The sequence below is a fragment of the Rutilus rutilus genome (genome assembly GCF_951802725.1).
Source record: "Rutilus rutilus genome assembly, chromosome: 9".
In the NCBI taxonomy this organism is placed as follows: domain Eukaryota; kingdom Metazoa; phylum Chordata; class Actinopteri; order Cypriniformes; family Leuciscidae; genus Rutilus; species Rutilus rutilus.
The window spans coordinates 37,647,386-37,669,882 of record NC_140223.1 but is presented as its reverse complement, the minus strand read 5'-3'; the positions used below and the strand labels follow the sequence as shown (position 1 = coordinate 37,669,882).

At 39.0% G+C, this 22,497-nt stretch overlaps 1 protein-coding gene across 1 annotated transcript; it reads left to right on the top strand.

Moving 5' to 3' along the window:
* The first annotated feature begins 340 nt into the window (after positions 1-340).
* On the top strand, positions 341-14,257 carry LOC311297423 (guanylate cyclase soluble subunit beta-2-like). Its single transcript, XM_084419671.1, has 16 exons — positions 341-515; positions 1,688-1,761; positions 1,837-1,931; positions 2,262-2,422; positions 2,736-2,835; positions 3,220-3,356; positions 3,544-3,637; positions 3,929-4,032; positions 5,161-5,377; positions 9,416-9,736; positions 11,902-12,050; positions 12,139-12,285; positions 12,516-12,670; positions 12,792-13,009; positions 13,661-13,780; positions 13,966-14,257. Exons 1-16 carry the CDS (start codon positions 429-431, stop codon positions 14,124-14,126), a joined length of 2,340 nt encoding a protein of 779 aa, XP_084275797.1. The 5' UTR covers positions 341-428; the 3' UTR covers positions 14,127-14,257.
* Positions 14,258-22,497: the final 8,240 nt, after the last annotated feature.

The window sequence follows — 22,497 nt, the reverse complement described above, 5'->3', positions numbered from 1 at the left end:
TAAACTAACAGGTTTCATGCAAGTAAAACAAAATTACATCCAATAAATTCATTTCATTTTGTGGGTTAGACAAAGTAGGAATAGATCTTGAAATTACAAATGAAGGTAAGATTTTTTCCAGTGTATGTTTTATTGTGCCACCCTAGGAGTTTTACTGTCCCCCTCTGGCCACCCCATTAAACATTTCCTGGAGGCGCCTCTGGCAAGACATCAGAGGGTCTTCAATCTCTCATTTGGGTCATGCGTTCTCATTCATGTTGTCATGTGGGCTCGTGCTGTATCTCCTGCTGCGGACATTTCGGGTCGTGCATGTTTGGGACTCCTGATAAATAATTTTGTAAATAGTTGATGAAGAAAAATTCTGGTTTATTGCTGGATTGAACTGTAGCCTGGTATTATTTTTTTAATCATGATGGACATGAAGGTGGATGTTTGATCCATGGAATATAAAAGAAATTGAGTTATTGAACTGTAAGCTTTCATACGCCCAAGGAAAACAACCTGATAGAGAAATGGTAAGGATATTGCAATTTTATTTTACTTGCAGCAAATGTTCTGTATATGCTATGAATTTTGCTTTATTGCATTTTTATTGATGTGTGTACAGTATATGCAGTTGAGTGCATAAATATCTCTCAGTTTATAAATCTCTTGCAGAATTTATACAAATATAAGAGATATGATATTTAATTGTTTAACTGCCCTTCAGAATTACTGCATAAAAAATGTTGGGCTATATGTAATAAATATAAAATTATAGGGCTATATAAAATAATAACAATATACACCGATCATCCTCACTGTAAAATATGAAATCCATAGAAAAACAGAAAAGGTACTGGTAATCGTCTGTCAGGACATTTTCTGTTAAGTTTACGAACATTTCCTTTAACCCTTAAACAATAACACAATATAATGCGTAATTCAAAGTATGAAGGAAAATCCCTTTTTTAGGGTGCTGTCTACAAAAGTTTGCATCCATTTTAGAAATGTTAAATGCATGATCTCAAGGTCATATAGCAATTATTGAGAAGAGCTCAAAATGCTGGAAAGTTGCGCGGTGGGATTTTTCCTAAAATGGTGGGCAGCTTCACTCAGGACGAAACAGGGACTATCACAAAACGTATAAACAGTCACTGATCACTGACAAAGCTGCATACTATAATAAAAACATAGCTGGGATCTATACTTTGAACATGATCATTTGTAAATACAGTTATTATTTTGTAATGTGGAGCAGTAAGTATCTGTAATGTGAATCAGGGCAGTAAATAACAAAGTAAAATGCTCTTTTATATGATCCATGTTATTTTTAAAATTAGACCTATTGCAGATTCTGCCAAGGGTAAGCAAACTTATGCACCTAACTGCATACAAAAATAAAATACTTGCCCCAGCCTGAGTCTACCTTCATTAGTTTACCCTTGCCTGAATATATTAGTTTTTTTTGGAGGATGAATTATTCTAATTTAGGAGGTTATTTTAGTTATATATTTTTAAACCAACATACAAATCCACTTGTAGAGAAAGCAAACATTGTGCAATAGAATGTTTGACGTAAATCCTTTTAGTAACTGATATATAGCCTAGCCTTGGTCTATCGTTCGTTCTTGCTAAGTGAATTTAATCTTCAGTATTGTCGCTACAAAACATGTCAAATGGCTATGTGTTTAACTCTCATGTCCAGTATGGATTCATCAACACATGTTTGAAGTCTCTAGTGATTGACAGATTTGGAGAAGAGACATGGGACAAACTAAGGTGAGCATCCATAACGCTCCTATAAATTACTTGATTTTACACAGAAAAACACTGGTTTTGACTGGATTTTTGCAGGGATGAGGCAAGGGTTCAAGACACCTTTATGACTTATGAAGTGTACACAGATGACATCACCATGCAATTAGTGACAGAGGCCTGCAAGATGCTTGGTAAAGCACTTTCACTTAAGACTGTTTGATTTTCAGAGCACCCAGCAGTATTTATTAGAAAGAGCGTGCTTGTTCTTTGTCGCCCAAGTCAAAGTTAATGTGCACTTTATAAAACGGACAGTCCTTGATTCTGATTGGTTGAGCCACGTTCAACGCCGTTGTGAATTACTCAACAAACATACACCTGTGACCGCATTACATTAGTATTACTGCGCATTACATTAGTATTACTAGGGGGGTTTTAGCCTAACAACGCCCCTTAGCTGTTCTAAGTCCACTGTAAAACACGGCTTCGCTGGGCTTATTGCTTAATTCTGTGTTTATCCAAAGACCTTGATCAAAGTGTGTTGCTGAGGCAGTTTGGAGAATACTTCTTTGAATTCTGCAAAAGGTCTGGATATGATCATATGTTGCGCACCCTTGGAGGAAATCTGTTTGAGTTTATGGAGAATCTGGATTCACTGCACAGCTATCTCTCTCTTTCCTACAAGGTAAAGTGAGCAGGACATTATTATTCCCATAAACATCTTGAGGAGAATTTCGATCAAAGACACTGTTTCATAATTTATTTGTTAATCCAGAATTAATAGCCCACTTTTGATGTGCCAAAATAGGACCTTTCATTCTCACTCAATATTACTTTTTCTGAGTTAGTGATTTATTCATTCATGCATTCAGAATCATTTATAAATATTTATTCGTGTGATAAGAACTACAAAAACATATGGTGTGATCTTTCAAATGCAAAATATGAATATATATATAAATCTATAGCAAATTTGCGTTGTCTTTATTTTATTTTAGGAAATGAACGCACCATCATTCCGTGTAGAAAAAAACAATGATGGCACCTTGCTGTTACATTACTACTCGGACCGACGAGGTCTTTGTCATATTGTCCCTGGTAAACTATCTATCTATCTATCTATCTATCTATCTATCTATCTATCTATCTATCTATCTATCTATCTATCTATCTATCTATCTATCTATCTATCTATCTATCTATCTATCTATCTATCTATCTATAATCTTTCTATCTATCTATAAATAATCTATCTATAATCTATCTATAATCCATCCATCCATCCATCCATCCATCCATCCATCCATCCATCCATCCATCCATCCATCCATCCATCCATCCATCCATCCATCCATCCATCCATCCATCCATCCATCCATCCATCCATCCATCCATCCATCCATCCATCCATCCATGCAAGCTATATGTGCATAACGAAGTAATGAAATTTTCTGGTTGACTGGTCAATTTCTGCTGCTGTAGGTATCATTGGAGCTGTGGCCAAAGACTTCTTCAACAGCACAATAAAGATGGAAATAGTGAACCAGATAGAGGAAGTTGAGAGGATGGGGAAAAAGGAGCATATTGTTTTCCTCATCACACCAGTGTTCTTAGACAAAGTATGCACTGAAAATGCTTTCTCACCAACTCTACTCAATTTATTTTTGGTGTTCTAGATATATGTTGTAACATATAGTAATAATAATTGTATTATTTCACAGTTATACACAACATTATGTATACTATTGAGGGTTATGGTTTTGCTTGGGCATACAGTAACACACACCTTCACTGATTTCTTTCCAGGACTTTTCTAAAAGGTCCCTCCTGAAGAAGTCTCAAAATCCTGTGCAGAAAAACCACTGGGGCACAGTCAGAAGCTTGATACATCCAGAAAAGGGTAAAGATAGAATAAAATTATTTGTTCTAGGAAGACCATGATGTATATGAGATGCAACAAAATTTACAAGTATTATTTTAATTCTACAGTTATGTATACCTCTTAGCTGAGAATCATTTTTTGTCAATCACAAAATGATTTTCTGACGATGGTCTGTATGCTTTGTAATCAGCAACATTCTTACATTACTAATTTTCCTAAACAAATTACCATGTTTTCCTGAGATTAACTATAGAGTAAACTTTGTATTTATGAGTGATTGTATTAATTAGATTTTTCTTTCCACATCAGATACAACTTTAAGGGGATTTGAGCCTGTGTACCCAGATAATCTCTGCATCGATCTGAAGACATTTTGCAATGCCTTCCCTTTCCACATTGTGTTTGATGAAGAAGTAAGTGATGGTTGAGGATTTACATTTATTTATTTAATAGACAAGTTTATCTGAAGCAACTTACAAGTAAGGGAACGTGTGTCAGATTAGTACACTAGCTAGAGCAGAAATAAAATGCAGGAAAGTAGTGGGAAAACATTTATATATACAGTATATTATTATTATAGGAAGTTTGTTTATGGTTGTGTATTAGTTTTTACCCATCGAAAGCATTTGTTGAGTGATGAGCAAATATCCTATAGTAAAATCGCACTAATATTTATAAGCTAATCTGTTAAATGTCAACACTACTGTAAAGCCTGATGTAAGGATATAAAGGCCATGCACAACTGAACATGCCACAGAAATCCAGCAGCTAAGTGGCATGAGCCACTCACAAATGGATATGTCACCGGATGCATCACAACTTCCACCAGCATGTAACAGTGGCATAATATAAGATGTGGAAAAATATAAGATGCCAGTGTTGTGCAAAGAATACTGCACCTGACAGCAACAGCTCACCTGCATGAGGCAGTGGTTGTACAAGCTGTGTCAATGGCTGTCATCTTCTTAGTCAGAGTCAAGTGCACATTGTTGGTCATTATTTGTGTGAAATTGAAAATAATCTCAGAATGTTATTTCAGAATGTAGAACAGAATTAAAAGCAGAATTATCTTGAGCTAAGCAATCTTCACCGGGATATGCCATGGAAAAAAGTGTTCCGGTGCGCAGATATTTTATTTAAGTTAGGTTTTATCCTAATATACTATATGCATGTGAATTTGTATGTGCACAAATTTCTATATTAATTTTGTACTTATGCAGTATTTACACATCAGGTGGTTTATAGGCAGCAGACCTGTCCAGTGGGAGTTCACTCTTGTCCGCAGCAGAGTTTTAGCAAAGGGCTTTAGACCGTGAAAGGAAAGAGATTGGTCTGTAATTTTCGACTGCTGAGGTTCTGTGTTATTTCTTTGAGCCTTTTTAAAGGTGGAAAGTTGCCATGTTGTTACAGATGTGTTGATAAAGTGACTGAGAGGGCTATAGTTTGAAAGCATTCTGTCTAACATTTTCTGCTTTGCTCAGTGCCTAATATTTTTTAAATTAAGTCACTGATCTTTTCTTCTACTCAATGCATGCATTCAGCTACAGGTTAGACAGGCAGGGGTGACTATTCAGAGAATTGTGCCAGAGTTACAGACCAGGTGTGGCCAGCTGGATCAATATTTCACCATCCAGAATCCAAAGGTGACTTTCAACATCTGCAGCATCCGCAAGTTCATTAATAGCCATTTTATTTTGCGGACAAAAAGAGAAATAATGCCTATGGCTTGGAAAGAGAGACCCATGCTAGAACTGAGAGGTGAGAATTCTCAGCCATTTATTCCCGATTGTTTCTGCTGTTCTGTCAAAAATTCTATTTTTTTTCATCTGTAATATGAGCTGTATGTATATTAATTGAAATGAAAGTGGTGTGGGGAACACTATGTGTCTCTTTGTCGGTGGTTTTCTTACCTGTTCCTGAAGACATCCATGAATGTCTCCTTTGTCTGACACACCCATTTCAGGTCTTGGAGTCTCTACCAATAATGTCCTGAATCAAGTGTGCTTAATTAAGGAGACATATTAACTGTGCACTGCTAGGGTAGCTCCAGGAACAGAGTTAAGAAAGTCTCAGGTTACCTATGTAACCCGGTTCCCTGAGAGGGAACGAGATACTGCTTCATGGCGTTGGCAAATAGGTGCCTGAGAAACACTCCATCAAATTCTATTGTCTGAAGGAAGGCACTTTCAGGCATTCTCCAAGGTGTGGTGACGCAGCGTCTCGTTCCCTCTCAGGGAACCAGGTTACCTATGTAACCTGAGATGTTCCCTTTCGAATAGGAACTTTGAATCTGCTTAATGGAGTTGATGTTATGGGAACAACAATACCAACATCGACAATCCAAGGGGAAATCTGAATCAGATGAGCATTATTTGCCAAGTATGTTTACACACACAAGGAATTTGTCTTGGTGACAGGAGCTTCCAGTGCAGAAGAAAGTACAGACATGATGCAGACATACATGATAGTGCAGACATAGGAAATACACAGTGGAAATGAAATATAACAATAATATAAGAAACACAAATTTAAATAATGCGATATATACAGCCGTATAAAGTATATAATATATAAAATATTATAAAATATATAATATATAATAAATATATATATAAATATACATTAATGAATGTACAGATATGTTATTTACAAGTGAACAGTTTATGATGTAATTTACAGATGTAAAATTGTAGATGTTATTTACAAATGTGCAGTTACGGTAGACCATGTACAGTTATGAGAGTTTTAATTGTTCAGGCTGAATGTAGCCTGTGGAAAAAAACTGTTCTTGTGCCTGGCTGTTCTGATGCTCGGTGCTCTGTAGTGCCGGCCAGAGGGCAACAGTTCAAAGAGAGACTCGGCTGGTTGTGTGGGGTCCAAAGTGATTTTCTTAGCCCTTTTTCCCACTCTGCAGGTGTAAAGATCTTGGAGGGTGGGCAGGGGGGAACCAATAATCTTCTCAGCCGTCCTGACTGTCCGTTGTAGTCTCCTGATGTCTGATTTGGTAGCTGAACCCAACCAGACAGTTATTGATGAGCATCGGACAGACTCGATTATGGCCAAGTATAACTGTTTCAGCAGCTCCTGTGGCAGGTTGTACTTCCTCAACTGGTGAAGGAAGTACAACCTCTGCATATGAATGTCCCACTTCAGGTCCTGAGAGATGGTGGTGCCCAAGAACCTGAATGACTCCACTGCTCCCACAGTGCTGTTCATGATGGTGAGTTGGGGGAGTTCAGGAGGATTTATCCTGAAGTCCACTATCATCTCCACTGTTTTGAGCGTGTTCAGCCCAAGTCAAGTCAAGTCATCTTCATTTATATAGCGCTTTTAACAATGTAGATTGTCTCAAAAAATTTGTTGGTTGTTATGGCTGCACCAGACAGCCAGATGTTCAACCTCCAGTCTATAAGCAGACTCGTCATCGTTTTGGATGAGGCCGATGACTGTTGTGTCATTGCAAATTTCAGGAGCTTGACAGAAGGGTCTTTGGAGGTGCAGTCATTTGTGTACAGGGTGAAGAGCAGTGGGGAGAGGACGCAACCCTCAGGAGCACCAGTGCTAATAGTGATGGTCCTGGATGTAGCCTTCTTACTGCGCCCACCAAAGCAGACCAAGAGTTGGGTGGATTCACGCCACTAGCCTAAGTGGAGTACGTAAATCCTAAGGGCCCAGATTGGATATAAAAAATGCAGTCTTTCTTGCTTCAGCGACTCATGCGGCGGAAGAAAGAAGGCCTGAAGGATGACTGGCCCTTGGCCAGTCGCAGAAGGCACCTTCAGGACATAATCCGGCCTATGGGTGTAAGGGGAAAAGTCTAAACAGGAGGAGTCTACTGCCAGTGCCTGAAAATCTCCTACTCTTTTAAGCAAAGTCAGTGTTAACAAAAGAGACACTTTAAAAGTCAGTAACTTTTGAGGCTGACTGTAGGGGCTCAAATGAATCCAAGTCAAGTCAAGTCACCTTTATTTATATAGCGCTTTATACAATACAGATTGTTTCAAAGTAGTTTTACAGTGATAACAGGAACATTATGCATTTCTTCTATTGTTCAGCTGAAGTCAGTTCAGTGTTGATTCAGTTCCGTTGTAAAGATCATCAATTATTAAATTAGTTAATTTCATCTATAAAGCAGTCCTGCAAAACCATTATGTCATCGTCCAGCTCAGTTCAGTTCTCATACAGCAGCGTCAGTACAGTCAGATCGGTAATATTGTTGAATATTAAGTGTTCTCAACTAAGCATGCCAGAGGAGGCAATGGCAAGGAACCCAAACTCAATCAGGTGACAGAATGGAGAAAAAACCTTGGGAGAAACCAGAAACCAGCCCCTGATAAACCTTTCAAGACTACTGAAAGATCCCAGGAAGGGACTTGAGGCCTGCAGATAGGCTTCAGCCGACTATAGCACTGCGCAAAAAGCAGGGGACTAGGGGATGTCTCCCAATAGAAGCTCCATCAATGGGTATATGAATAGCCGAGAGCTTCCACTTCATAGCATACAGCTTCCTCATGGAGCTCTAGAACTTAAAATAGTCTCAACAATCTCAATTGAAAGACCAGAATCTATGAGCTGGTACCCTTCAGGGTCCAGACCCAAAGTTTCCAGATCTCCGGTCGGGGGTGATATATTGACCCCTGCACTTGCGAAAGAAGGTCCCTTCATCCAAAAATGAACCCTTGCTAGAACTCCCAGAAGCAGAGCTATCGGAGGAAAGGCAAACCTGAGAAACTTCCTATATTCTGGCAATATCTCAATGTGGAAGTATGCGTCCTTCAAATATATCATCACAAACCAATCCTTGGTTAGAATTTGTGACATGATAAGTTTCAGCGTTAACATCTTGAACCTGTATGTCCACGGAATAGGGATCAAGCAACTCAGATCTAGAATGGGACGCAACCCCCCTCCTTCTTAGGAACCAGGGATTAGCAAATGTATAATGTTCAATGGCCCCTTTGGCCAAGAGAGACTGAAGTTCCAAGGACATAATATCTGTTTGATCTGAGTACACTACTGTGGGCTGTACACCAGTAAAAAAAGGTGTACATGAGGCAAACTGGATCCTGTAACTCTTTTCTTTTGAGAACCCATTGAGATACATTCGGCAGAAGTCAACACGCTGCCAAATTATCTAAAAGCGGTATCATCTTTCCGATAACCGGAAGAGATGTGGTCTGTTCGCTTTCCTGTAACAGCCTGCTGGGAGGGAACAATCCAACAGGTACTGGTAGCACTGACTCTTTTTCTCTTTTGGCACATGATGGCATGGTGTGGACCAACTCACCTCAGGGAAAAAAAAGTTGATGGCGTGTTTCTCTGGCATCTATATATAATCTCAGTGACATGCTACTCAGACACCAGCTTCAGACACCGGCTCACACAGAACCAATCCCATAATGTCAACGCCATGACGCAGTGTCAAAGTTCCTATTTGAAACTTATAATAATAGCAAATCTGTATGCTTGATTATTTTTTCTTATATTTAGATTTATTTTCCAGGCTTATATAACTTTGACAAATGTTAGAATTATTAGAATAAATTTCTGCTTTCATTAATTCAGATTTTCCCCTTTTTCATCTCCTTATGTCCACCTCACACCCTTTTGTACCTTTAGGGAATATAAAATTAACCTCTCTAATGACTGTGGTTTAGTAACTTGATCACACTAAAATGTGGTGTGTCATCTGTAACTTTAAACTGTAACTAGCCCAATATTTAGCATTCTCTGCATCCCTTAACGCATTTGCCTCTATACCTCTTTCCTAATATTTTTCTTGCTTCCTTCTCCCAGGACAAATGATATGGATGCCTCTGTTGCGTTGCATGCTGTACCTAGCTTCGCCCTTACTTCGCAGCTTGCAGGAGCTGGAGGAGCACTGCATGCACCTCTCTGATATTGCTCCACATGACGCTACACGTGATCTGATCCTGCTTAACCAGCAGCGTCTAGCGGAGATGGAGCTCTCCAACCAGCTAGAACGGAAAAAGGAAGAGCTGCATCATCTCTCAAAACACCTTGAGGAGGAAAGGCAGAAGACAGAAAATCTACTCTATGCCATGCTGCCTAAACATGTTGCCAACCAGCTGAAAGAGGGCAAGAGAGTGGAGGCAGGTGAATCAAAAGGAGGGATGGATGGTTAGCCAAGCAGAGAATGCAATGAGTAAGGTTTCAGTAGAAGTGGTGAGAGAATAGAAGTGTGTCCCACAATGTACCTCTTCAGTATTTTCAGTTAAAGCTAGGCAGTCATTCCATTTAAATTCTCAGTTGTAAGGTGATAGGTTCTCATCTGATTCATTAATTATCATTCAGTAATTTAAATTCCATTCAGTAATTACACAACCACCTCTCAAATTGCCCCAAATTAACTCCCTGCATAGACTGTCAGAATAAAAAGTACAAATGCACAGTGAGTTTCAACATCTGTGTCTTAAAGTGCAACTGGGTGACAAGAGAAAGAGGGGAACAGGATCAGGAAAGGATATCGAGCTGTGACTTATTGCGCTGCTGTGCCATATGTCAGATGGACTTATTGTTCATTGAGATTTTATTATATATGATAGAATAAGTTTGTAAAATTTGGGTAATATTGTTATAACATTTAATTATTGCAGATTTGTAATTAGGGTTTTTTTTTTGTTTTTTGTTTTTACCAGTAAAAAGCAGTATAATTAAACACAGTTGAGAAGAAACCATTGACAAGCAAAATAATATTATGACGTAATAAAAAAAAAAAAATTTACAACCATCATAATTTCTGTTCAATATGTTTAACAAAGCTAAATCTAAATGTACCCTCATATATTTATTTAACTACCCCTTACGGTAATCACACCCCTGGGTGGCAGTCACTGCTCTAGGACATCTTTGGATCAGGATTGATTCTACTATATACATTTACTGGAACTAATTCAGCTCATGTTGGACAGAATGCATCAGGAGGACTTCAGATATCTTTCTATGACATGTTAATAAAATAATCATTACTCTACTGTTGGGGACCAGGATGCAAAGATCAGAAACTCAATCTACAGGGGCACTATGAACTTACTTATGGTGTCTGCTGAGATCACTTATGTCACAGTACAGTCTAAAGTGAGTAGTTGAGGCATGGGTCTACTTACAGCTTTTATTGAGACAGGAAGATAATCTAGGAATAAACGAATCAAACAACCCAATGGGGAAATCACAAACATGACAGCAATATGTGAATGTATTGTTGTGAATTGTTCTTAGTTCCTTGTCCCGCAGTGAAACAAGAAACAGACATAAAAATGATTTATGTACTGACAGATTTTTATGAAAAATATACAAATACTCTGTATACAGAGTTCACCTGGTGCAATTTGTGTATGTGTTCTGTGAGGTAAGGCTCTCTCAAGTGTCCTCATTCTTCAGCTGGTGTAGATTAGTAGCTTAGTCTCTCTTTGTTGGTTCTCTGGATCTGGTAGCACTTCCCTGATAGGAGCACTGAAAGTCTTCAATCATTTTCCTGGCCCTAGTTCTGCATCGCTGAGTGTTTATGTCTGTGATGCAGGGAAGAGAAGTCTTGATGTCCTTCTCTACTGTCTTTATCACTCTGGATAGTGCCTTTTGTTTCTGCAATAACCCCCCTTAGGGTAAACAGAACAGAACCAACATGAATGTATTGCAGATTTCATTAACTAATTTTCATAATTCGATAATTTATTCTAATTCAAAGGACACTTAGATAGCCAAATCCTGACTGACGAGAGGAGGATCTGGGGATGGAGGAGGGTAATTAGCTCCTGAGAAACACGACAGCTGCTGATAATACTGGAGGAGCTTATATATGAATACAGTGATAGGTGTCGTATTCCTATAGGTAGACGTGGCTTGTTTCAGCGTGTTGTTACTGGAACAGCACATCCACAACTGGAGTAAAACTTTCTAGCTAGCACGTAATCTTTTTTTTTGTATTTCTATTTCTATTTCTTAATGCCCATCCCTAGTTTATGTACATATAGGGTAATAGACTAACAAGACACACCTTAACACAATCAGGGAACTAATTATCAAGGACAAACTGTACAGGACTTCAACAATAGCTCATAGGACAGGAAACAGTCCTATTGTTCATTTGTATTTAGACTTTTCCTTCCAAAATGTTTGTTTGTAGCGGCAAGAAAACGGATTTGTTCTACAACATGGAGTAACATCCGTGAATGTCAGAAATCACTCAGAACATTACTAGGCAAACAGTAGTGCCTTACCATGGACTATAGTCAAATCTTGACTCTACAGTGCTTTTCTTTTAGGTGAGTTTGAAGAGTGCACCATCCTCTTCAGTGATGTAGTGACCTTCACAAATATCTGCTCTGAGTGTGAACCCATCCAGATTGTTTCCATGCTCAACTCTATGTACCTGAAGTTTGACCGTCTTACCTCTGTACACAATGTTTACAAGGTGAGCCTTAGTCATGATGATTTTTCTTAAATGTAAGACTAAATTGATTCATTTTGATTTGAATGATGTTACAAAATGTGTTCGACAGGTTGAGACAATTGGAGATGCTTACATGGTTGTTGGTGGTGTGCCAATCCTGATGTCAAGTCACACGGAGCGTGTTGCCAACTTCGCCCTAGGCATGATCATAGCTGCAAAAGAGGTTACTAACCCTGTGACTGGTTACCCTATTCAGGTGATGGGGGTTATCTTTGATTAATACTTTAGACTTGAGATTCAGTGTCTGTAATATCAAGCCATACCTGCTGTTCAAATGTTCACATTTCCATGAGAAAGATTGCAAATTTTCAGATGTTTTGTGGGTTTAGGAAAGACTTTGGATTGATTTTCGCCCCAAATTTTATTTTATTTTTATCTTATTCACATCTTATTTATACTCTATTAAAGTGGTGTTTTGTGTCCCAGATTCGAGTGGGCTTGCACAGTGGACCAGTGTTGGCAGGGGTGGTTGGTGAGAAGATGCCTCGCTACTGTTTATTTGGAGATACAGTTAACACGGCGTCCCGAATGGAGAGTCATGGCCTGCCTGACAAAATTCACATTAGTCCCAGTGTTTATCAGTGAGAAGCATGAAAATATGTCCTTTGTCTTACAGTTACTTCAAATAATCTCTATTTGGCACTGTAAATATATAAACCTTAACGTAGATTAATACTTATTTGGCTGATTTCTTGTTAACAGTGCTCTAAGAAATAAAGGCTATCAGATGGAGGAGCGTGGAGAGATAGAGGTAAAAGGTAAAGGAAGAATGCAAACCTACTTCCTACAGAGGAACCTAAAAGCCACAGAGAGTGAGATCATGGGGCTTTTGGTGCACAACAGTGACTCAGTCAGGACGATGACTCATTCTGGAAGAGACTGTGATTCACAGCTACCTCACTATAGGGCGGCATTAAAAGGTCTGTTGAATATCTGTTTATCACTGAGTTACCAGTTGCATGGCAAATGGATTGGTGTCCTACTATATATTCTTAATCAGGCCAAAAATCCCATTCTTTATCGGGAGAACTATACAGATATGTTAGATAAACTGTTTTATTTTGTATTAGATATATTACTGTATATTACTTATATATTATTAGTCAATTTATAATTGTTTGCATTTTTTGCATGAACGGTAGTTTGGAACACATCCCTGTACATCCGGGGTTTAACCTGTATTCACCTGTCACCTGATTTGGTATCAGTTGGAAAATGATTTTGCAAAAATTGCATAGTGAATATAAAATAAACATAAAATTAAACAGCACATATGCTATTTATTTTTATTGCATTCTTTTTCACTGAGCTTTTTTGAGAAAAAAACAAAACAAAAACAAATTGGTACATTTTTATGACCTATTTTGTACCCTACAGTGAATATATGCTGTATATGCTTGCAATAAAAAAAGAGAAACAGATTTTATTGGTCCATTCCATATAAAATTATAGTTTTATTAATAATAAATAATTATGAATTAATTAATGTGCAGAAAACATAAATTATGTTACTGTTTTCTATACGTCATTGTCTTCTGTTTTCTTCCTTTTTATCTCTTCCTCTGTTAAAGCTTCCCAGAGACTGCAGAAAGGAGACAGCTGTCCATTGGTACCAATGAAATATGGAGATAGTCCAACAGAGAGCAAATCTCCCGCACAGTTTATTGACCCTCAGAAAAGCAGTATAACAGGTATCACCATACAGTACAGCAGAAAATAAAACTATAATAAATGGGGAAGTCTGATAAATGTAATTTTGAGAGATAAAGGGATAATGTCCACTTTACATTACATTTTTATAAAAAAAATTACATTTTTATAACAAATGGGTGCACTGGCATTGCTTATATCATTGACTGCTATGTTTCCTAACCAGGTAAACCACGAGATTCTGAGAGTTATGGGAGTCTTTACAGTGAGAAAAGCTCATTGGACGAGCTGACAAAGGAGAGCACGCCCAACAAGACTGACAATAAGAAACCTTCAATTGATAAACGGAGAAAACATGTTCACACTAGGTTCTGTTTGTTATTCTGATCCGTTTCATGAGCCCAGATGTGTCCAATATGTTAAACTGTAACTCTTTAGTGTGTAATGTAATGGTAATATAGAAAATGGCTGTCTGAGACAAGCTAATAGTCATGTACTAGATTATTTGTAGTATTGTCTACACTGCATACAATCATTTCAACTTGTTTAGCCTTTAGATGTAATTTTTTTCCCTTTTTACTATTTTCTCAAATGAGGGTTCCCTGGGCAATACATGATATCAGGAGTGTTACAAACTCTTATGATTTGCAAGGTCAAAAGAGGAAACATTGAAGTCGTGACACTATTTGGTGTGGTTAAGGTGGCAAAAGACAACATGGCAACAAAATAAGGCGGAAAAGGATAATTTATTATACATAATAAGTGAAATAACTATACAAAAGTAAAAGATAATAATATTAGTAATAATGTTGAACTAATATAAACAATGAAACAACAACAAGCGGCTTATAAATCAAAAGATACTAGAAAGGTAAATAAACCAAGAGTAATGAGAGGACGCTAGTAGTGAAGCCAAAGAAATGAAAGTAACAAAACAAAACTCATTCTAACTCGTAGTTAAACCTCTTACCTAACTAGTAAACAAAAGAAAAGAAAAGACAACAACTCTTCGGCGTCACACGCCCTAACTTCCTTACTCTGTCTCACAAACGAAACATACAGGGGGTGGCGTTCACTTCCTTACCTGATGTTCTATACAGATCGAGTTACCTATGTGTTTGTAATGTAGGTCACGTGACATATAAACTGTCCTCTTAACTCTATACTCTTTCCGTAACACGTCAAACAAAAATCAAAACTGAACGAAAAGGGAAAATACAAGGCAACAACAAAACCAAACGGCAGAAAACAAGTTGCCTCCACGCTCTCTCTCAGCGTCCTTTTAACTGCTGTCGAGGAACTCGATTGGCTGCGGTGGAGGTGACGTCACGCCACTGATAGCAAACGATAGCCCTCCAGCAAACGGGAGGTGGAGCAAACCTAAGAGCGCAACAGAGAGAGAGAAAGAGAGAGACACACACACACAGGCACGCACAACCACTCAGGGACGTAACACTCCCACCCTTAAGAACAAACCTGTTTGTAAAAAAAAAAATAAGAAAAATAAAAATGAAATAATCAAACAAAGAACATTTTACACTCTCGAAAGAGCATCCGCCAAAACATTTTCAACACCCTTTTTATGTTTTATCTCTAAATTATACTTTTGGAGCACTAGCGCCCAGCGCATTAAACGCTGATTTTGATTGTACATTCGAGATAAAAACACAAGAGGATTGTGGTCTGTGAACACTATGACGGGAAGATTGCTAGAACCTAAATAAACTTCAAAGTGCTGTAGCGCAAGCAAGAGAGCTAGTGCTTCTTTCTCAATCGTAGAATAATTAAGCTGATGCTTATTAAACTTACGAGAATAATAACTAACAGGATGATCTATACCATTTCTATCTTCTTGAAGAAGAACAGCTCCAGCACCAACGGCACTTGCATCGACTTCAAGCTTAAACGTGTGTGTACAGTCAGGGGCAACAAGAACAGGTGCATTACATAAAAGAGTCTTCACACAGTCAAAAGCATACTGACACTCCACAGACCACTCAAAAGGTTTAGACGGGCTGAGCAACGCAGTGAGAGGATTAACAACTGTTGAGAAATTTTTGCAGAAACTGCGATAATAGCCAGCCATACCTAAGAACCTTCGTAACTCTCGTCGAGTGGTAGGAGCTGGAAATTCCGCAATAGCCATGACTTTAGCCTCCACTGGTCGCACTTGGCCCTGTCCAACCTCTTTACCGAGATAAGTGACCGTCCCCCGACCAAACTCACATTTTGCTAAGTTGAGGGTTAAATTAGCTTTACGAAGCCGTTCAAAAACTGTTCTCAACACACACACATGTTCCTCCCAATCCACTGAATAAATAACCAGATCATCAAGATATGCACTGCAATTCGGTACATCAGCCAGGACAATATTTACAAGACGTTGAAAAGTGGCTGGAGCATTTCTGAGACCGAAGGCCATCGATGTGTACTGAAGGAAAGTATCTGGAGTTACAAATGCTGAAATTTCTGATGCTTGTGGAGTCAGTGGTACTTGCCAGTACCCTTTAAGCATATCCAGCTTACTAACAAAACGTGCCGAGCCAACATTATCGACACAGTCCTCCATTCGCGGCAAAGGATAACTGTCTGGGACTGTTACGGCATTCACCTTACGAAAATCGGTGCAAAATCTAAACGTGCCATCAGGTTTAGGAACGAGAAGACACGGAGAGCTCCAGGGACTACAACTAGGCTTGGCCAGATCATTCTCCAGCAAATAACTTACTTCCTGACGCATAATATCTCTTTTAACTGCATTTACACGGTAAGCATGCTGCTTAATAGGACGAGCACCATTTATAGCAATATCATGCTGCAAAACATTTGTTTGTTTAGGAACATCACTAAACAGACAGTGAAAATCAGATATTACATTAACAATGTCAGTTTCCTGGTCCATAGTTAAATGATTAAGATAAGAGTGCAGATCATTTAAAATCTCTGAGTTGGGCAACCTTGCGCTCTGCTGAGGAGGATTGCGAAGCACGACACCATCTTCGTCAGCCCCCGAAGTACCAGAAGGTGGTAACAGTTCCACAGCGACTGCGACAGAAGAGACAGCGGGCCCTGCAGTCTTCTCTGAAGCTTTGACCGCAGAACTCTCCCTGGCATGATAAGCTTTCAACATGTTTATGTGACAAACACGGGTTTGACGTTTCCTATCAGGTGTGTAAAGCATGTAATCAGTTTCACTCATTTTCTGTTTCACCACATAAGGACCAAAGAAACGAGCCGACAAAGATGATCCAGGAACAGGCAAAAGCACCATCACTTCATCACCAGACATAAAAGAACGCGCAACTGCTTTCTGATCATACTTACGTTTCATACCTTTCTGAGCATTTGCTAGAGATTCTTTAGCTAGCGACCAAGCAGTATGCAAACGATCTCGAAATGTACTTACGTAATCCAGTACATTAGTGTTCGGAGTTGATTCAGTGTTCAAAATGTGTTCTTTAAGAACTTTCAAGGGTCCTCTCATTTGATGTCCGAATACGAGTTCGGCTGGGCTAAAACTAAGAGATTCTTGTACAGTCTCTCTTACTGCAAATAAAACCAAGGGAACTCCCTCATCCCAGTCTCTAGCAGTGTCCATACAATACTTCTTAAGCATTGACTTAAGTGTCTGGTGAAAACGTTCAAGTGCGCCCTGGGTCTGCGGATGGTACGCACTTGAAACTCTGTGAGAAATTGCCAAAGACTCCAGTACCTGCTTAAAAAGTCTTGACAAAAAATTCGTGCCTTGATCACTTTGTATGATTTTAGGGAGTCCAAAAGTGGAAAAGAATTTTATCAATGCTTTGATAATCACAGGTGCAGTGATTTTTCTTAATGGAACTGCTTCCGGAAATCTAGTAGCCGCACACATTATGGTTAACAAGAACTGGTTACCAGATTTAGTTTTAGGCAACGGTCCAACGCAGTCTATAATCACATGTTCAAACGGCTCACCAATCACTGGTATGGGAACTAATGGAGCAGGACGAATCACCTGATTCGGCTTCCCAACAGTTTGACAAGTATGACAGGTACGACAGTACTGAACAACGTCTTTTTTTAATCCTGGCCAAAAGAAATGTTGCAATATCCTATTATATGTCTTAGTAATTCCTAGATGACCAGCAAGCTGGTGATCATGCGCTAGACATAACACATGTTGACGATAAGGAGAAGGAACAACCACTTGATATACAACATTCCACTCCAAATCGTTAGTGTTCGCAGACCACTTTCTCATCAACAAATCATTTTCCACAAAATAAGCAACTTTCTCATCCTTAGCCACATCAAGAGAGACAGCAGAATTAAAAGAAGTGATAAGGGACTTATCGTGTTTCTGTGCAGCACTAATTTTCTCTCGTGACACAGATAATGTTAAGGCATCCGCGTCAGACACAGTTACACTGATGTTCTCTAACTGTGATTTTTTTTGCTTTGAAGTAGCAGCAGTACACGGTGGGTCGTCACCAACAAGGAGAGGAAGAAACAGAGTGTCAGACAAATCCACGATATTACCTACTTTGCGCGACTGAGCACGAGTAACCGCACATGCGGGAAAAACGTCAGGGTAATTATCAGACAAATCTTCAGAGTGACCAAACGTGTCTGGTTTATCCACAACCTCTAACACAGGCAATATTTTCCCTCCAGCCAGGTCATTTCCAAGAATAAAATCAACACCCTGAACAGGCAGAGAAGGACGTACCGCCACTCTCACGAATCCCGTACATAACTCACTCTGCAAATGTAAACGATGTAATGGTACATTTATGCAACTCATTTCAATGCCTTGTACTAAAACACTTGAGCCACAAAAGGTATCGTCAGACAACGGTAACCTATCTGCCACAATAAATGACTGCATTGCACCTGTATCTCGGAGCATCCTTATCTCTTTCTGATCCTGACGATTACCAGTTAAAGAAACTAAACCTTTCAAAATAAAAGGTCGGTAACTGTCATCAATTTTCTCCTCACCAAGTACAACATCAGACGGCTTAACAGCTTTCAGAAAACCTACAGTTTTAGTTTGTGACTGTTGTTTGCGTTTTAACGTCAAACAGTCCGCTATCACATGCCCCTGTTTATGACAATAAAAACACTCACGATCCTCTCTAGTACGAGGTGGGCTGTGTCTGGAACGTGACGTTTGGTTTTGCAAAGTAACAGGCTGTGACTTCTCTGGGCGTACAAATGCAAAGACATTTTTGTGGGTTAAAACAAACTCATCCGCTAGCACGGCTGCATGGGACAATGAAGTTACTTTCTGTTCATTAAGGTAAACCACAACACGATCAGGCAAGCATCCCTTAAACTCTTCAAGTAGTACAAGCTCTCGCAACTCATTAAAGTCACTCACTTTACTGGCTGTGCACCATTTGTCAAACAAAATCCCCTTGTCCCTTGCAAACTCCACGAAAGTCTGGGTAGCGTTTTTTTTATGTCCTCTAAATTTCTGCCTATATGCTTCTGGAACTAATTCATAAGCGCGAAGAATAGCAGACTTCATAGACTCATATTTTAAACCCTCCTCCAACGATAAAGTAGAGCAAACCTCCTGAGCTTTACCAATCAACTTACACTGTAACAATAAAGACCAGATTTCCTTAGGCCAGCGAAGCGAAGTAGCGATGCGTTCAAACGCACTGAAATACGAATCTACTTCTGATTCTCTAAATTGAGGTACTAACACAATGTGCTTACTTATGTCAAATGTTACCTGGGATGAATCAGAGCGCGGAGGAACCTGAGAGAGCTGCCCTGGATTCGACCGCGCAGCTGAACCGTCAGCAACCCTCATTGCTTCCAGATCAAGCTGTCGCAGCTTCACCTGAGTTTCAGCCTCTATTTCGAGCCTGCGTACCTCCAGCCGCAGATTATGCTCAGCCTGACGTGCTTGGGCTTTCTCCTGTGCCTCATATTGCAAACGGGCTAGACGAACTCTCAGCCGCGCGCCGTCTCTGGAATCAACAGAACTTGGAGAGAATGGATCAAACGGGGGCAAGCCGGCCTTAGCATCGGCGCTCACCTCCGCCTCAGCACTAGCTCTACCACTCCGCCTATCCTCATCATCCATAAAGTTGAGATTTGCCACTGCAACGTCACCAATAACGACATTTCCTCCCGCCTCACCATCACCCACAACATTTGCCATAGGAAGAACACTGAGCTCTCTTAAACGCTGTATCAGCTTACTCTTTATTTCACTCTTAAGAGCCTGTCTACTCACAACAAACTGATAGTGGTCAGCTATCAGCAATAAATCTTGTTTCCTGCACAAACTAATCTGTTCTAAGGACGGATTGGCAATAAACTTCTGCAAGTTAAACATCTCCATAATGCACAACCAGCAAACGAGTGCAACAATACCAGTCCGCATAAATACGCCGCTAAAATAACGTAACATCAATTGCCACCAACACACACACAAAAGTATCACAACTAATTTATTTGGGATTGAACGATCCCGGACGAGCCCCCATTAAATGTTACAAACTCTTATGATTTGCAAGGTCAAAAGAGGAAACATTGAAGTCGTGACACTATTTGGTGTGGTTAAGGTGGCAAAAGACAACATGGCAACAAAATAAGGCGGAAAAGGATAATTTATTATACATAATAAGTGAAATAACTATACAAAAGTAAAAGATAATAATATTAGTAATAATGTTGAACTAATATAAACAATGAAACAACAACAAGCGGCTTATAAATCAAAAGATACTAGAAAGGTAAATAAACCAAGAGTAATGAGAGGACGCTAGTAGTGAAGCCAAAGAAATGAAAGTAACAAAACAAAACTCATTCTAACTCGTAGTTAAACCTCTTACCTAACTAGTAAACAAAAGAAAAGAAAAGACAACAACTCTTCGGCGTCACACGCCCTAACTTCCTTACTCTGTCTCACAAACGAAACATACAGGGGGTGGCGTTCACTTCCTTACCTGATGTTCTATACAGATCGAGTTACCTATGTGTTTGTAATGTAGGTCACGTGACATATAAACTGTCCTCTTAACTCTATACTCTTTCCGTAACACGTCAAACAAAAATCAAAACTGAACGAAAAGGGAAAATACAAGGCAACAACAAAACCAAACGGCAGAAAACAAGTTGCCTCCACGCTCTCTCTCAGCGTCCTTTTAACTGCTGTCGAGGAACTCGATTGGCTGCGGTGGAGGTGACGTCACGCCACTGATAGCAAACGATAGCCCTCCAGCAAACGGGAGGTGGAGCAAACCTAAGAGCGCAACAGAGAGAGAGAAAGAGAGAGACACACACACACAGGCACGCACAACCACTCAGGGACGTAACAAGGAGCGTGACCCCAAAAAGATTTTGGAAAAAAGATATTCATCCCGTTGCAACCTCAAAGCCTCTGGACTGTCAATGGCCCTGATATCTTATGCAGATTTTAAAGGGGCAGATCTTAAAGGGGCTATATGCAGAATTCAGAAACACTTGTTATTAGTGACAACGGTGGCCATTAAGTGAACTGCAACTTATTGCTCATGCTCGCACTCGTGCACACACAACGCACAAGAAACTGAACGAGATTCAATGCCCCACAGCCCCATATAGTCACTTTGACAAAGTTTTTTTTTTTTCGTTCTTTGCTTAGAATTAAAAAGAAATTGGAATACCTTTGCAATGATATACAGTTAACGAACATTCCGGTGCTTTCCACGCTGCTGAGAGTGGCGAGATGAATATATAAATATGTGCTGCACGCTTTTAACGCAATAACAAATAAACACACAGCACAAATGACAGCGATTTTTGCACCAGCACTGCAATTTATCAGCCTCATGTAATTAAAATTACACTCTTATGATTGTTTGATTATAAAGTATATTTGAGACTGTGGTAACACTTTACAATAAGGTTCATTAGTTAACGTTAATATATTCACTAACATGAACAAACAATGAGCAATACATTTGTTACAATATTTATTAATCATTGTTAATGTTAGTTAATAAAAATACAGCTGGTCATTGTTTGTGCATGTTAGTTCAGAGTGCATTAACTAATGTTAACAAATACAACCTTTGATTTTAATAATGTATTAGTAAATGTTGAAATTAATATGAACTAATTCTTTAGAAGTATTGTTCATTCTTACTAAGGTTAACTAATGAAGCTTATAAGTGTTACCAAGACTATAGACTGTAAAGATCTGGCTATGCGAGACTAGTTTGAATAAATATGTTAGTTTTTTTTTTTTGCATGACACATTGACATTACAGTGCAGAAAGCTCTTTCTGTATTATCCTGAACATTACATAAGCATTCATTGAACGTCATGTCATAGAATGGAAGAGAGGCTCTCGGGAGCACAACCTTTTGATTTTCCCAGCAAAAACGTCCTGGCACCTTCACATACATATCATTCTACAGGCTTTCATAGACAATCTAGGTAGTCGACGGAAAGTGTTTTTTTTTTTTTTTTTTTTTTTCGTAACAAGCAGTTCACACATTGGCAACAAAAAAAGCTATTAACACATGAACATTCTTACATATAGCCCCATTGACTCACTAATAATAATAATAATAATAAAGTGTAAACCTTCCTTTGGCTTCATTCTCTTTCATGTAGCAAATGAGTCACAGCTTTAATATATTTTAGTATGAAGATTGCATGCACAAGTTTTTAGTTAAACATGTTTAGAAGTAAACTATGTTATGTTACAATTAGGCAAGCTAAGATTTCAGGTAGAAATAAAAACAAAATGACTCAAACAAGTAGCGTTCG